A 16,792-nucleotide genomic window follows, 5' to 3' on the forward strand; every position below is an offset into this window, starting at 1 on the left:
CCTCTCTATGTGATCTGGCCAATCTACCTTCCCAACTTTATGCCTTACCATTCATTCTTTTTAAATAATAACAGTAATAATAACAATAATAATATTAGCAATTAATACTTAGAAAACATGTAGCATGTCAAGACTGTCCTAAATACTATTGTGGTCAAATATATGTAACACTTACCTTATTAACCATTTTTAAGGGAACAGTTCTGTGCTATAAGCACACTTCCATTGCTGTACAGCCGTTACCACCATCCATCCATCTCGGAGCTTCTCTCTTTGCCAGCCGAATCTCCACACCCACTGAACACTAATTCCTCATTCCTTCCTCTCCCCAGGCCCTGACAGCCACCGTCCTACTTTCTGTCTCTATAAATGTGACTATTTTAGGTACCTCGTGTAACTGAAATCAAATTTGTCCTTTTGTGACTGGCTTATTTCACTTGAATGTCTTCAAGGTTCATCTATGATGTTGTTGCAAGTGCCAAATAAGGAAGAATTCCCTTCCTTAGTAAGACTGAATAGTAGTATTCATATTTTAAGTATATACATTTTATTTACCCATTCATCTGTCTGTAGACCCTATGCTGCTATGGAAATAGATGTACAAATATCTGTTTAAGTCCCTGCTTTCAATTCTTTTGGATAGATACCCCAAAGTGGACTTGCTGGACCATTTGGTAATTGTTTGGGGTTTTGTTGCTGTTTTTTTAAAATCTTATCATCTCCCACAGCAGCAGCAGAGTACATTCTCACCAGCAGTGTACAAGGGCTCTGTGGTGGGTCATTTTGTGTGTCCACCTGAGTGGTCACAGGGTATGTACACTAAGTACCGTTTCTGGATGCAACCAGCACTTGAATTAGTGGACTCAGTGCAGTAGACTGCCAACCCCAGTGGGGCCAGGCACGATCCAATCTGTTGAGGGCCTGAACAGAACAAAGGCAGAGGAAGGAGGAACTCACCCCCTTTTTTCCAGCCTCACTGGGATGTATAACACAGTCTCCTTTTGTTCTCAGGCCTTCAGACTTAGACTGAGTTCTATCACTGACTGTCACAGATACATACACCGGAGCCCTCCTACACTCCCAACTTACACCGTCACTCTGGGGGAAGCCATAGTCACAACCAAATCACTTTCAGCTTAGGGACTATTCAGAGGTGTCCACTCTCCAAGATGTGGAGCCAAGCCCAGCATTAACAAGGTCACACATCCATGCCCAGGAAGAAGGCAGTCAGACCAGAAAAAGTATCCTGCTGTCTCCCTCCTGTTCCAACTTTTGGGTCCGACTTAATACTCCTACCAGAGTAATCCTGATAGAATTTGGCTGAAAACCATAACCACACATATTTCTCTACATTAACACCTCCCCATTTTTTCCAAGACAGATGTAATTATTTTATTCATATATGGACTTTACTTTCTGGTGCTCGAGTCAATATAATGCTAAATTGAAAATGGGATTACACAGATTTTTTTAAGGTGTACTTTAATTCTTAAAATAGAAAGTAGATTTACAAGCAGTATTTCAGAAAAATCATGTTCTTGAAAATACCTTTGCCTATAGTTTCTGATAAAGTATTGAGCATGTGTTATTGCGCTTTTGAGGAAATATTTTTTTAATTTTAACATGAAGACTTCTTATTTCAGTTTTTAACAATACATGATAACAATCTTTCTGAGTGAAGCTGTACTCACACACTTATAGCATGACAACATCTTATAAGTCGGGTATTTTAACATAAAGCTTTCAGGAAAGCATGTATCAGGCACTGGATTAAACTGAAAATATCTTCTTTGATCACCACTGAAAGAATATTTTAGGGAAAAGCTAAAACAAAAACAGGATGTTACATCGCTTGCTGCTTCTTTTCCAAACACTTCTCAATATCATCAAGTACTTGAACAGCAGCCTTTGGAATTCGAGTCCCAGGACCAAACACATTGGAAACACCAACTTCAAACAGAAATTCATAATCCTGTTGAAAGAATCAGTTTAATTAATAGAAACAATACTATTTTTAATTTCAAGAAAATGAAACAAAAGTACAATATTTGCTTCTCTTTCTTCTTCATCCCCAATGCCCCAAACTTTCTCAACTGGTACACTATTGGCATTTGCACTGAAAAATTCTTCCTTGACTGAAACTGCTAAGAGCCTTACACTCTGAGCCATTACAAGAACAAAACACGTTCTGCCCATTTTCCAAACACCCCAAGTGTGTTGTTTGTGGTGAGAGCTGTATGCCTCACAGCTTGAGAACATCTGAGCCCTAAACCAAAATTGTCTCTCATCTAAATTCTCCCTATGTATCATTATTTGTGTTAAACTTAGGATATTATAGCTTTGAGTTTACAAGGCCATTTACTTTCTCCAAGGTGTTTTATCTGCATCTAGTGAACAGTCATACTTTGAATTTGGCTTCATGATGGAGTTAGATTTTTCATAAATGAAGATTAGCTCATTTTAAAAAAAATTCTCTGTTGTTGATGCTGCTGTTTATTACTTTATTTTCAACTTAGTCCAAGCTTGAGTGAAAATATTCCCAGGACACAAATACACATCCAGGCTTTAGGCTGTTTCAATGTTGGAATATTTATAGCTATGATAGCTAGTTTAGGACATGCTCTAAAGCCCTGACCCTCAATCACTAGCCAGTTATACATGCCGGGACATTCTCGTTTGTGCTTACTGTTGCAGCAGCTTTTTTCTTTTCTCATGAGCTTTTTCTTTTATTGAGGTATAAGTGACATATAACATTATCTCAGTTTCAGGTACATAAATAAGGATATTTGTATATACTATAAAATGATCACCATAGTGTGTCCAGCTAACATCCATCACTATACAGAGTTAGAGAATCATGTGTGTTAAGAACTTTTAAGATTCATTCTCTCTTAGCACCCTCTTAGTAACGAATATGCAATACAGTATATTATTAGCCATAGTTGCCACGCCACACACTATATCTCCATATATAACCACACTTATTTATCCATTTATTTATTCTGACTTATTTAGTTTATAACTGGAAGCTTCTTATACTTTTTGACTCCCTTCACCCATTTCACCCACCCTCCACCTCTGGCAATCACCAGTCTGTTCTTCCACATATAAGTAAGATCATATTGTATTTGTCTTTCTCTGTCTGAGTTATTTCACTTAGCAGAATACCCTCGAGTGTTGTCACAAATAGCAGATTTCACTGTTTTTATGGCTGAATAATATTCCATTAGGTGTGTGTACCCCATTTTCATGGAGGTGCATGTTCTCATTTTCTTCAGATAAATGCCCAGAAGTGGAATCACTGGATCATATGGTCGTCCTGTTTTTTATTATTTTTGAACATCCACACTGATTCCACAGTGGCTGTACCAATATATATTCCCACCAAAGTGTACAAGGTTCCCTTTTCTCCACATCCTTGCCAACACCTGTTATTTCTTGTTTTTCACAACAGCCATTCTAACATGTGTGGGGTGGTTTCAATTTGCATTTAATTGATGATTAGTGATGTTGAGTGTCTTTTCAGGTACCTGTTGGCCATTTGTATGTTTTCTTTGGAAATATGTCTATTCAGACACTCTAACCATTTTTTATTCACTTTTGGTTTTTGCAGTGCCCTTTTTAATAGCACCCATTTTTATTCTGAAAAGTGATCATATTTGGGTGATAAATTACATCATAATGCTATTTATCCCCCAACTATTTATTTTCTATTTCTATTATTTCCTTATAATATTCTCATGATATAATAATTCTGCAATGGCACTTAACACATCTTACTGAACTTTTCTCCTTCTAGTCTATCTTCTAAGGACAGAGATAATGTCTACTCATCTTTATATCCTCAGCATATGGCATGTAAGGGCACTTGAAATATGTCCTTGTTCTTGGGCAGATGCTATAGATTTAAAAGTTCCTAAGAAAAATTGATAAAACATGTAATAATAATTACCTCCAAATTGGGGATGATCAAATTGATATGTTATCTTCTTCTTTTTTCCTAATAATGCTGTGTACCATTTGTTCTGACATCTGAGTTGTGGATTCGAGGTGGAAGACTCAACTAGGTGAGGCCTGTGACACGCTGCAACTGCAGAAAGGGTCCTTGGCTTATCCTAGCCTGACATAAGCCTTGTCAAAGGTATTTTGATAAGAGCATAAAATGTGAGAAACAAGGGAATCTGTGTAAAGGGTATGCCGGTGTTCTCTGTACCATCTGCATTTTGTACCTCATCTACTAGTTTAAAATTATTTCTAAATAAAAGGTCACTGTGGTACAATGTCCTCCAGTGAGCTGGGCCAGGCCTGTCACACCGCCTGCCTAATGATGGAAGTAGGCACCGTGAGGCTGCTAACCTTGCCTGAAATACAATACTTGGATGCTGCTGGCATTTAAAGGGTTAGAAGGTCCTGATGGTAGTTACACATGCTAGTGAGGGCAAACCACACTGATTCAATCAGGCTGCAGAAACTACAAGCTCCACAACGGCAGTGGCTGAATCTGTTTGACTAACTACCATATATTAGTGCTATCTAATTTAAAATCTAAGTGTCTTTCAGTCAAATAATATTTTATATATTTATACTGCCGACAAATAACAAGACAAATGCATGGATGTTGACTGCTATAATTATATTATAAAGGATAGCCATATTAACACTCAAGTGTGTCAACACAGAAAATGATCCTTAGGTTTCAAACTCATGGGGAAAAAAAGCACAGTAAACACCTACAGATGTTCTAAGTGATTCAAATATCCAGAGAGTTAATATAATTTGTGTGAAATATATTTCTTGAAAATGGCAGCTTACTCATATAACAGGCCTGTTTTATTCTCAACTCATATTTCAATTCCATTATTTTGTGCTGCCTAATTATTTTGGTTCTTAAATTTTAATATCATGCCCAAGAGCTTAGATATTATAGTCTCTAAAACTGCAATATAGATAGAAGTATTCCACTGATAGAGAGCAATAAAGAATAAAAGCCCTTCATATTCCCAAGCAGTAAACTATATTTATGAAAAAAAAATAGGCAAGCATACCCCAAAATAGGTACGCTAACAAAAGCAATTTCATGTTGACTATATCACCTATAAGTACTGTGTTGCTAGAAAGGTCAAATAATATGGTTTGTTTACTACCCCCACATTAGTACCAATCTCATAACCTCACACATATGTATTTTCTCATTTCATAAGTATGTAAGGTCACTATTTTATATTCTGAGTTGTAATGGAGAAAAAAAACTGTAAACCTGAACAAAAAATCCCATTTCAACGATAGATTCCTGCTATAGTGATGGGGCCTTTGTAGCATTTATAAGTCACTTACTTCCCTGGCAGGGCAGCTCAGTTAGTTAGAGCATCATCCTGATACACCAAGGTTGCAGCTTTAATTCCCAGTCAGGGCACATACAGGAATCAACCAATGAATGCAGGGGATAGGCGAAACAACAGATCAATGACTTTCTCTCTCTCTCAAAATCAATAAGTAACTTAAAAAATTTAGTTGCAGCAATCTCATATATAGTTTTTCTATCTTAATATTTTTCCCATTCTCGGTTTAAAAAAAAAAAAAGAACTTGATAATTAAAAACTGGATTATAAACAGACCCAATTTATGTCTTAACTAATTATTTTACTGATAGGTAAGGTAATATGGAAGGTAACCCACCACCTCACTAGTAAATTAACTGACATACTGATTATTACCAAGCATCTAATTCTCCTTTCCTACCCGCTCCATATTTTTGTTCAAGAGAATTCATCTCTTCCCCATTCAGCCAAAAATTTTCAGGACAGGCTGATTGATTCCCTTTATATAGGAAATATTATATTTTGGCCTCAAAATTGTACCCCAAGCAAATCAGCTTTAGTAAAAACAGGGTTTTAACAGACCATGTTACTGCTACAGCTCTGACTTAGGGCTACATTTAGGGATGGGAACACGGAGGAAGTGGACAGGTGGCTACTCTAAAACAACATAAGCAAATGCTGCTGACTAGCTAACTTACAGCTTACTATATCTCTGGTTAATATATGCACAGTGTCTTTAGGATTCTTCTCTATCCTAGCTGTGAGATTTTATTACTTTATCCTGTTTACTGAATATAAAGAAAGTAGATCTCGATTTGGGTTACTAGTTTACAAGGAGATAATTCTACACAGAAGCTCTGTAAATTGTTAAATTATACATAATGAGTTATACACAGCTGGAATAGAAAACACCACTGCCCCCTTTTGGACTTTGTAGAACTTAGTAAAATCACCAGAAAATAATTTAGCTCAAAATCTACAACAAATTTCTCTTCAGGAAAGGTGTACAATAAATGAAAGAACTACATACAAGCTATTGTTACTCAGGATTCCCATCATAATGCCAGAAAAATAGAGGAGTTGAAAATACCTGTGGTGGTATCACCCCTCCACACATAACAAGAATATCTGGCCGTCCAAGGGCGGTTAGTTGTTTGATGAGCTCGGGAACAAGGGTTCTGTGACCAGCAGCGAGTGTGCTCACGCCCACAGCGTGCACATCTGCGTCCACAGCCTGCTGGGCCACTTCAAGGGGAGTCTAAACAATTAGAAAGTAGAGACAAATCATCATTTGTGGGGGCGGCTTTCCTCAAAAGTCCCCCTGTGTGCCACGGATGAGAGTAACCATGACAGAGATATGATGTGATCTGCTTGGGGAGGAGAGGTGGCCATTTTCCCAGAGGAAAAAGGCCTTGAGCAATGGCCAGTTTCTCAGGGGAAAAAGACCTTAAGCCCCTTCCTCCAAAGGCTTTTATTGGGTTGTAATACACAGAAATACAGGGCAGCAAGGATCAAACAGTAGATTACATTTCAAAGAAATCTGAGGGCTTAGTCTGAGTCAGAGTCTGTCAGGAAGAGAGTTTTAGAGTTTCCTGCTCGAACCCTTAACATATGAATGAAAGCACTCTTAGCAGAGCAGGTTTCACAGGTTTTTCAGGAAGTCTTTGTAGTGCCAGATTTTTCCCCAGGACTTCCTCTAGCAAGGCAAGGAGCTGCACCCCTCCCTATCAGGCATTCAGGCTTAAGGAGATTAGAACCAGGAAGCGCTTCTCCCAGAGGACAAGGGGACTTGGGCTTTGACAGAGCCCATTACTCTTTGTTGCAGCCCCCGAGTCCTTCCATGATGGCCTCCCAAGTGATGGTGTCTGGCCTAGGTTGCCCCTCCTCTGAGGGGTCTTACTTGTCAAGGACTTTCGACCAAGCTTTGGGGGCAGGGAGAAAACTGAGGCAGCATTTGCTACCAGACACAAGCTTTGTCTCCTGCGGCTCGCATTCCAGAGGTCACTCGTTCATCCTTAAACCACAGGGGGTAGAGAGTTACAATTCCTAGAACCAGGCAGAGGGGTCCACAACAATCATTTATTTCAAAAAGTGTTTTAAGTGTTATCTACTTAATCTATATTCCAAGATTTTACTCATTAAAAATGTTGAATATAATTTCATATTTCATTATTCTCAAATTATAAATACTAACTCAGCCAACTGATGCAATAAACACCATTGCCATAATTGCTTCTACTGTTAAAATATATCAGATTCAAGTTACACTAAAATATATTATCTCTTCACTGTAACTCTTTAAAAAACATATCTGGTGTCTTGATTATCAATATGTATTTAGTTGTGAAGTACAAGGCAACCAGCTATAGTATCTATGAGGAAGTGGAAAACTAAATATAAAATGCAATGTTAAAAGTGAGTCTTAGATTTTCAAACAGAATGGGAAAGAGTGAAGCTCCAGGACCTGCTTCCCCCATGGAGACAGCAAATTAACAGTAGTATGTGGACCAAAATAATGTTATAAGAACTCCAGTTTTAACCAGTTTAGGACACAAGAATCTTAAAGGACATTTTCAAGTACTCATTTATTAAATCAGTTACCCAAGATCATATCCACTCTCTGTAATGAGTCTGTGACACTGCTTTCATAATTTACATGTATTAAACCTTTTCATATAAAAGATACCTACAAGTTTCTCATTGCAAATATAATGTAAATTGAGAAATTTGAGAAGGATAAGGCCATCTCAGAAACTACAGCACAATTAGTGCAAAAAAATATCAAAAACTGTGAATTTTCAAAGTTTGGCAATATTTTAAGGCTTATAAATTTAATGTGGAAACAAAAGATTCTACACCCTCAGTAACGGAGCCACATCCAAAAAGATCTCTAGGTTAGTCGCACAGCACATAGATCAAATTTTCAATCTGTGAAAATATGTTAACATACAAAACTAAAACCTTCAAAGAAAATGTACATACTATAGCCACTGATCTCTGAAAGATAAGAAATTGATTTAAGCATGATTTGTCATTCACATTGTCCATGCCGCCTAATTTATGAGATTAAAAAATTCCATTTAAACAATTCCATGCTTTATGCTCATATAAATTAAACTGTACTCTGCATTATCAAATGTTGAAAATTTTAAAATTTCACACCTAATTTTGATTAAATCAGTCATCACAGGACTGCAGAATAGTACCTTTACCACAGATAATTTTTTAAATGACACACATTATTTATGTTAACAAAATAGGTGGTACAAACTTCCGGCCAAGATAGAGGCATAGGTGGAAACACTGCCTCCTCGCACAACCAAGTTTAAAAACAACAAAGTTTTAGTAACAAAAACGCAACCAAAACACAGAAAATTGAACTGTGCAGAAGTCCCACAACAATGAACCATTCAGCCAGACCAATAAGAGGGCTGGAGTCAGCGGCTGGTGGAGTGGGGTCAGGAAGGAAAAAGCAGCCAGACTGACCCAGGAGCACAGGCGGCGGTTGGCAGATCCCAGGCGTGGGGTGGCAACGGGCGGACCCAGTGAGGGTGCAAAGCAGCTGGCTGACCAGGGTCACATATTCGTGCACAGATAAACCAAGCAAAGAAGCAAGCAGTAAGACAGACCATGCAAACTAGGGCCCCAGCGATGGGAATTAGAGCCTAAAAGCACCAACTGGAGAAACTTTCTGGGTTGAGGTGCCGGGAGAAGCTCCAAGGCTCACAGAGAGTTTCTTGGAGAGACCCACAGGGTTCTGGAGGGTGCAGAGGCCGACACACCCAGGAGCTGGCACCAGGGGGACCCGGTTTGCTTGCAGGAAGCAGCAGAAGGGACCGAAATCTGAGAGAGAGAGGAACAAACACTATTGCCCCTCTCTGACCCCACCCCCACATACAGCATCACAACCCAGCAACTGGGTTGCCCCACCCTGGCGAATATCTAAGGTTCCGCCCCTCATACATAACAGGTGCAAACAGACCAAAACATTATGGCTCAAGAAGAACAGATCAAAGCCCCAGAGCCAATACTTCTAAGCAACCAAGAGATAGCCAACCTATCAGATGAACAGTTCAAAACACTGGTGATCAGCATGCTCACAGTACTGGTTGATTTTAGTCACAAATTAAAGGAACAAATGAAGGCTAAACTAAGTGAAATGAAGGGAAATGCACAGGAAACCAATAGTAATGGAAAGGAAACTGGGAATGAAATCAATTGAGTGGACCAGAAGGAAGAAAAAAGATGGCCAAACACAAAACAATGAAGAAACAAGAATTCAAAAAAATGAGGAGAGGCTTAGGAACCTCCAGGACATCTTTAAACGTTCCAACATTCGAATTATAGGGGTACCAGAAGGGGAAGAGTCACGAGTGGAAGCCTTATCTGAACAAATAATAAAAGAGAGCTGCCCCATTCTGGCAGAGGAAATAGACTTCCAGGAAATCCAGGAAGCTCAGAGAGTCCCAAAGAAGTAAGTTGGACCCAAGAAGGAACACACCAAGGCACATCATAATTACATTAGCCAAGATTAAAATGAAGGAGAGAATCCTAGAAGCAGCAGGAGATAAGGGGACAGTCACCTACAAAGGAGTTCCCATCACTGTCAGCGGATTTCTCAAAAGAGACCCTACAGTCAAGAAGGGGCTGAAAAGAAGGATTCCAAGTCATGAAATCCAAAGACCTACACCTTACATTGCTCTATCCAGCAAAACTTTCATTTAGAATGGAAGGGCAGAGAAAGTGCTTCTCAGATAAGATCAAGTTCAAGGAGTTTATCATCACCAAGCCCTTATTATATGAAATGTTAAAGGGACTTACCTAAGAAAAAGAAGATAAAAAAGATGAATAGTGAAAGGACAGCAAACTCAGTTATTAACAGCCACACCTAAAACAAAAGCAAACTAAGTGGACAGCTAGTTCAGGAGCAGAACCATAGAAACGGAGATCACATGGAGGGTTAGCAACAGGGGAGTGGGAGGAGGAGAAGGGGGAGAAGGTACAGAGACTAAGTAGCATAGACGGTAGGGAGAAAATAGACAGGGGGAAGGGCAAGAATAGTAGGAAAATATAGAATCCAAAGAACTTGTGACACATGGACATAAACTAAAGGGGGGAAATGGTGGGAGAGGGGGTGTACAGGGTGGAGGGGAATGAAGGGGGGAAATGGAACAACTGTAATGGCATAATCGATAAAACATATTAAAAAGAAAAGAACCCCCCCAAAAAATAGGTGGTACAAAGGCCAATTATATTTTTATAGAAGGGATTATAATTGGAAATAAACATACAGTTCTTTGAAAAATTCTTCTAGGTGCCAAAGGCTGAAGAAAATTTTTAAAAATTACTTTTATTTAATGAAAATAGACACCAACTTACACCATATACAAAAATTAACTCAAGATGTATAAAAGATATAAATATAAGTTATAACACCATAAAAGTCCTAGAGGATAATGTAGGCAGGAAAATTTCAGGTATGTCATGCAGCAATATTTTCACTGTTACGTCCCCTGGAGTAAGGGACATAAAGGAAAGAATAAACAAATGGCACTACATCAAATTAAAAAGCTTCTTCATGGCTAAATAAAACATTAGCAAAATGAAACGGGAACCAACCAAATGGGAAAATATATTTGCCAATGATACCCCAGACAAGGGTTTGATCTCCAAAAGATACAAAGAACTCACAAGACTCCTTCCACTCCAGGAAGACAAACAATCCAATTTAAAAAGTGGGCAAAGGACCTGAACAGACACTTCTCCAAGGAGGACACACAGAGGGCCCAGAGACACATGAAAGGATGCTCAGCATCACTAGCCATCAAAGAGATGCAAATTAAAACCACAATGAGATACCACTTCACACCAGTCAGAATGGCCATCATTAACAAATCAACGAACAAGAAGTGTTGGAGAGGATGTGGAGAAAAGGGAACCCTAGTTCATTGTTGTTGGGAATGCAGACAGATGCAGCATCTATGGAAAACAGTATCAAATTTCCTCAGAAAACTAAAAATGGAACTGCCATTTGACCCAGCAATTCTACTGCTGGGATTGTAGCCTATGAATCCTGAAACACCAATTCAAAAGAACCTATGTACCCCAATGTTCATAGCAGCATTATTTATAATAGCCAAGTTCTGGAAACAGCTTAAGTGCCCATCAGTAAAAGAGTGGATCAAAAACTTGTGGCACATTTATACAATGGGATACTATGCAGCAGAAAAAAGGAACTCCTACCCTTCGAGACAGCATGGATGGAACTGGAAAGCATTATGCTACATGAAATAAGCCAGATGGTGAAACACAAATACCATATGATATCCCCTATAAGTGGAACCTAATCAACAAAACAAAGAAGCAGGCAAAAACAGAATCACAGACATGGATATGAACAAACTAACAGTGACAAGAGGGGAGGTGGGAGAGAGATAACAAGGAAAGAAGGGGAAAGGTCAAGCCAAGGGCCATGTATGAAGGACCCATAGACAGGGACAAATTGGGGGGAGGATTGAAGGAGGGGGACAGGGCAGGCAGGGGAAAGCTATGGGGGAAAAATGGGGACAACTGTAATTGAACAACAATAAATGTTTTAATAAAAAAATAAAAATAAATGACACTTTTTAACATAAAAAAATAAATAAAATAAAATTACTTTTATTTAAAGCAATATTTCCTAAAAGCTAACTACTAGATATTGGAAATGTTCTATATTTGTTCCCTATTAAAAAAAAAACAAAAAACTAAAGTAAAATGGTAGTGGAACATAATTTTAAAAATACAAAAGTATTCACCTTAAAGAAAGCAAGGCTAAATATATATAAAAATATATAAAATCTAAAATATATTTGAGATTCTTAATAAAACCAACCTTAAAGGTTTAAGACTCTAAACACATTTATAGATTTACCATCACAGTAGAAGGACATTATCTCCAGAAATTTGGGCTCTTTATAGTAACTCTCTAAATTAATATTTAGAAATTCAAAAAGGGAAAACTCATATGGGAGATTCTACAAAGAGTGGACCTCTTCAAAGGTTTACTTCATTATTGGTAAAAATTCAGTGAGTACTCTTAGTCTCATCTAAGGTGTCGTAGCTACATTATGTAACAGTAGTACTTCCCTCTCCTTGAAAAGCTGCTTTTTCAGTTTTTATCCTACTACTCGTCCCATTTCCTTTCACTCCTTTGCTGCTCCCTTATCTTCTGTGTCCCTTTAATGTTCAAGTTTTCTCATATTGCTACATATAATCTGCATGGAAAATTACATCCATGTTCATGATTTTAAAGGACATTCATATAGTGATAAATCTCAAAATCTTGTCTATAATTGAGGCCTCTCTGCTATGCTCCAGACACGTATATCCAACTTACCAGTCATCTTCATGTGAATGGTCTTCAGCTGGTTCTCTTAAGCCAGGCTGCCTGCCTGGCTGTCTGTAAATAGACCCTTCATTAAATTTTCTTCAAAATCGCAGCTGACTTTTGGTTTGTGCAAAGACACTGATACTTCCTTGGTTAAGACCTGTACTGTTCCTCACTCAGATTACTGAACATCTCACTGGATTTCCTGCATCTAGTCACAGCTCCTCTCAATCCATTTCAGGAACTGATTTTACTACAAGTCAGCTTTCTCAAGTATACAGCTGATTGTGACACTCTACCCAAACGCATTTGGGATAAAGTTCAAACTACTGAGAATGGCATACAAGGGCATTCATCATCATCTACACACCATCCCAAGCACTGTATTCTACTTTGACTGAACCTCTTACAGTTACCTGAAGGCATCATACTCTGCACCTCTGCTCAAGCCAACCCTTCTTAGCATGTCCTTCCCTGATTTGTTCTCCAGGCTTCTGACAGGCACAGTTCAAACATAAGGTCCTGAGATTCTTGGACAAGTTCCTTGCCCCAACTTTATTACAGCAATTATTACTATGCTGTGATTGTTGGTAAGTGAGTCTCTGTTACAAGCCTGTAACCTCCCTGAAGACAAAAAAAAAAATGTAGCTTATAGAACTCAGAACCTAGCACCTGACATGATCGATAAATATGTGGTAGATAAAGCTTTTAATATAAGTTATTACAATTTATCCTTCAACCAAAGATTTTTTTTGGAGTAAACAATTAATGTCTCATCACCCTACAAAGAATTTCAGCTTCATTTACTTCCAACAAATTATTTTCCTGCTAGGTCTAATATTCTGTGATCAAATAAAATACTGTGGAGAGTAAACAAAGAGAAAATCTAATTATGAATCAATCTCACGCTTATCCTTGATTTCCCTTTCAAAACACTTTCTACCAATCCAATGTGGGCTATCTTTCCCACAAAATATTAGTCACACCTTAATAAGCAGTGCAATGAGATACTTGAAAGTAAACTTCACAGTTTCAGAAGCTTAATAAAAGTTATCGTTTGGAATAACAATCATTTTTACAAAGTATGATTAACCAGTACATTAGCATGAGTTATAATTTATTCTTACTTCTGTCCTAATTATTAGATTATATGCATTCAAATAGAAAATTTTCTGAATTCAAATTCTTCTTTTACCACTTTAAAACATCACCATGCTCTATTACGTTTTTTATTATTTTCTAAATGTGATTTATGACACACTTTTTGAAATTCCCCCCAACAATTTTAAGTACCTGAAAAAGAGGACCAATGTCCACATCAAAACCAAGATCAGCAAATCCTGTCGCTATAACTTTTGCTCCTCTGTCATGTCCATCCTGCCCCATTTTTGCCACAAGAAGACGGGGTCTGCGACCTTCACGTTCCATGAATTTATGAACCCTAAGCAACATTTAAAAAAACAAGTTATATATTAATTGTCCAAAGGATAGGATATAAAAACTATAATTTATTCACGCTAATCTTTCAAACTTATTTAAAAACACCTAATTTCCTCACTTAAATTTTGTTAACATCTCCATTTTACATTGAAAACTCCATTAAACCCTGAATGTTTACCATCTCCCCCTTAGAAGAAAGTTAGAAAGATGGCACAGCCTGTGTGACCATAACACTGAGAGCATCACAGTGCAGTGAGATGAGAAAATGACCACTTTTCAGTTTTAAGCCAGTCTCCAAAGCACATGGAGATACTCACATATAAACTAAAAATGACTTCCACAGTTATTTATACCTAGATGTGACTCACTAGCTGTTCTGACCTGTCCATATACCTCCCTCCACAAGTATGAACTCCTTCAAGCAGACTGCAATGTGGTACCTAATAATGACATGTAATCAAAATACCTGCTTACTTCAATCAGCAAACTGACACTCCACATGAAAAAGCACTATATTTATTTCTGACAAAAGAAAAAGTACTCCATTTTGATGACTTTCACCTTGGCTGTTTTGGTATTTATCTCATGTGTAAGTGGTCACATAAAATTTTACTGGGAAGTTTATTACAAAGTTTGAGAAAACGAAGCATCAGGAAGCTACTTCTTATACTTGTGACACATGATCAATTCACAGTAATGTATTTTTCCAAATCATGTTTGTGTCATTACTGCCAGTTCCATGAAGGCTGGTTTTAATTAATGCATATAGATGGCAACCAAATACTAACTTTCAAATAGGAAAATCAGTATCTTATAATCATTTGAGCAACTAAACAATGGAAATAAACTTAAGAAAATATGAAAATAAGAAGAATGAAATTTAAGTACCTGGAGGATATAAAGCAATATCAATGTCAGCTAACGAACATCTGTTTGAAATGAGAAACTACTAAAGGAGACTATAGTGAAAGTTAAAAATATTATTTTAGTAAAACTACAGACTAACAGGAAAGCCAAATTAAATATTTTCCAAGGGGTATGTGAAAAAATTAAACCCACAGTAGATTAATGGGGATTGTGTTAACTGAAAAGGTGATATGCTGCTTTAAGAAATCTCACATATTACCTCTTGATAGCAAATGATATCTCTTTACTTTCCCCAAATTCCTGGCGATAGGCTCCGCTCACCATACGATCATTAGCTTTATGTTCACCAAATACTTTCTTCAGGGCATCTGTGATTTCTCCAACTGTACATCTAAAATGTCATAGGGAAGTAGAAATATTTCGTTACCTCAATATTCAACATAATGAGACATGTTTTATTACCTAAGTAAAAAACAGGGTGTCAAAAATCTGAAAAATTTTTTCCTGCATCATGAAAGTATCTTTCTTCAGAATACTCATAAAAAAGGATTTTGGATGCCTTTTCAACATTTGTCAACAACAACAAAAAAATGACTGGCCTAAAAACTATAAATAGATAGGCATCTAAAGGTTACTGAGTAATTCACCATGGCAATATAAATGTGCAAAGACTAAGATTCCCCCTGATGTTTTCTTAATAAAAAGCCAATGTTTTAGCATATACCATCCATTTGTTTACGAATACATTCTACATGTACTGAGTACCTAATACGGGCCAACCACTGCTAAGTGCTAGAAATAGACTCATACATAAGACTGAAAAAAATAAATGAAAGTACCTCTTCTATTCTTACAGAGCTTAACGTCTAGTCAGAGGATATAGACAATACACTAGGCAAATGAATAATACAATAATTTCATGTGGTAACAAGTACTACAAAGACACTAAAATAGGCAAAATGGAATGGGTTGGCTGGGAAAGGAATTTTAAGGGTATTTAAAACATGAAGATATGATTTTTGAACTAGGTCCTAAATGATGAGAAAGAGAATATAGGGGAAGAGTATTTAAAAAAGGAAACACTACATGCATAGGTTCTGAGAAGCAGAAAAACATGTTTGGTATTCTAAATATAGAAAGAAAGATATTGCAGGCACAGCACAGCAAAGGAAATAGGATAAGACAAGGTCATAGAGGCAGGCAAGAGTCACAACCAGCACGACCTTGCAGGCCTTGGGAAGATTAGGTTTTAACTTAACTGAAATCGAGAAAAGGCTGACAGTGACCAGAGGGGAGAAGGGAGTGAATTGCAGGGAAAAAGGGGAAGGGTTTACAGAAACAAGTATAAAGAACAAATGGACAAAAACTACAGGGGGTGGACATGGGAGGGAGGTGGGGAGCACTGGGGGTGTGGGCTGGGATGGAAGTAAAAGACAGAAAACTGTACTTGAACAACAATTAAATACTTTTTTTTTTAAAAAAGATTTTAGAATTTAGTGCCGGCTGGTGTAGCTCAGTGGATTGAGCGCAGGCCTGCGACCCCTATGATCGTGGTTCGATTCCCAGTCAGGGCACATGCCTGGCTTGCAGGCCAGTTCCCAGCAGGGGACACATGAGAGGCAACCATACACTGATGTTTCTCTCCTTCTCTCCTTCCCTTCCTCTCTAAAGATAAATAAACAAAAAATTTTTTTAAAGAATTTTTAAAAAGTAATGTTAGTCCACTGGAGGGATTTTAAGCAGAGAACTCATCTTCTCTTAAGAAATTAAAACTGAAAAAAACAAAAACCCAACCCAC

General features: G+C 37.7%; 1 protein-coding gene across 2 annotated transcripts in view; it reads right to left on the minus strand.

The window, feature by feature from the left end:
• Positions 1–1,384: 1,384 nt before the first annotated feature.
• Positions 1,385–16,792, minus strand: part of MMUT (methylmalonyl-CoA mutase) — a 36,669-nt gene continuing 21,261 nt past the window's right edge. Inside the window, exons 10-13 of one of the 2 annotated variants that reach the window (XM_037142543.2) lie at positions 15,254–15,385; positions 13,981–14,128; positions 6,409–6,576; positions 1,385–1,972 (exon numbers count right to left, since the gene is read on the minus strand). In XM_037142543.2, the coding sequence (XP_036998438.2) occupies positions 1,844–1,972; positions 6,409–6,576; positions 13,981–14,128; positions 15,254–15,385 (577 nt within the window). In that variant the 3' untranslated portion in view covers positions 1,385–1,843. The remainder of the gene's footprint in view (positions 1,973–6,408; positions 6,577–13,980; positions 14,129–15,253; positions 15,386–16,792) is intronic. The other variant, XM_037142541.2, reaches the window with a different exon arrangement.

Source organism: Artibeus jamaicensis, unplaced genomic scaffold, assembly GCF_021234435.1.
Source record: "Artibeus jamaicensis isolate MK-2021 breed Jamaican fruit bat unplaced genomic scaffold, CSHL_Jam_final contig_484, whole genome shotgun sequence".
Lineage (NCBI taxonomy): Eukaryota > Metazoa > Chordata > Mammalia > Chiroptera > Phyllostomidae > Artibeus > Artibeus jamaicensis.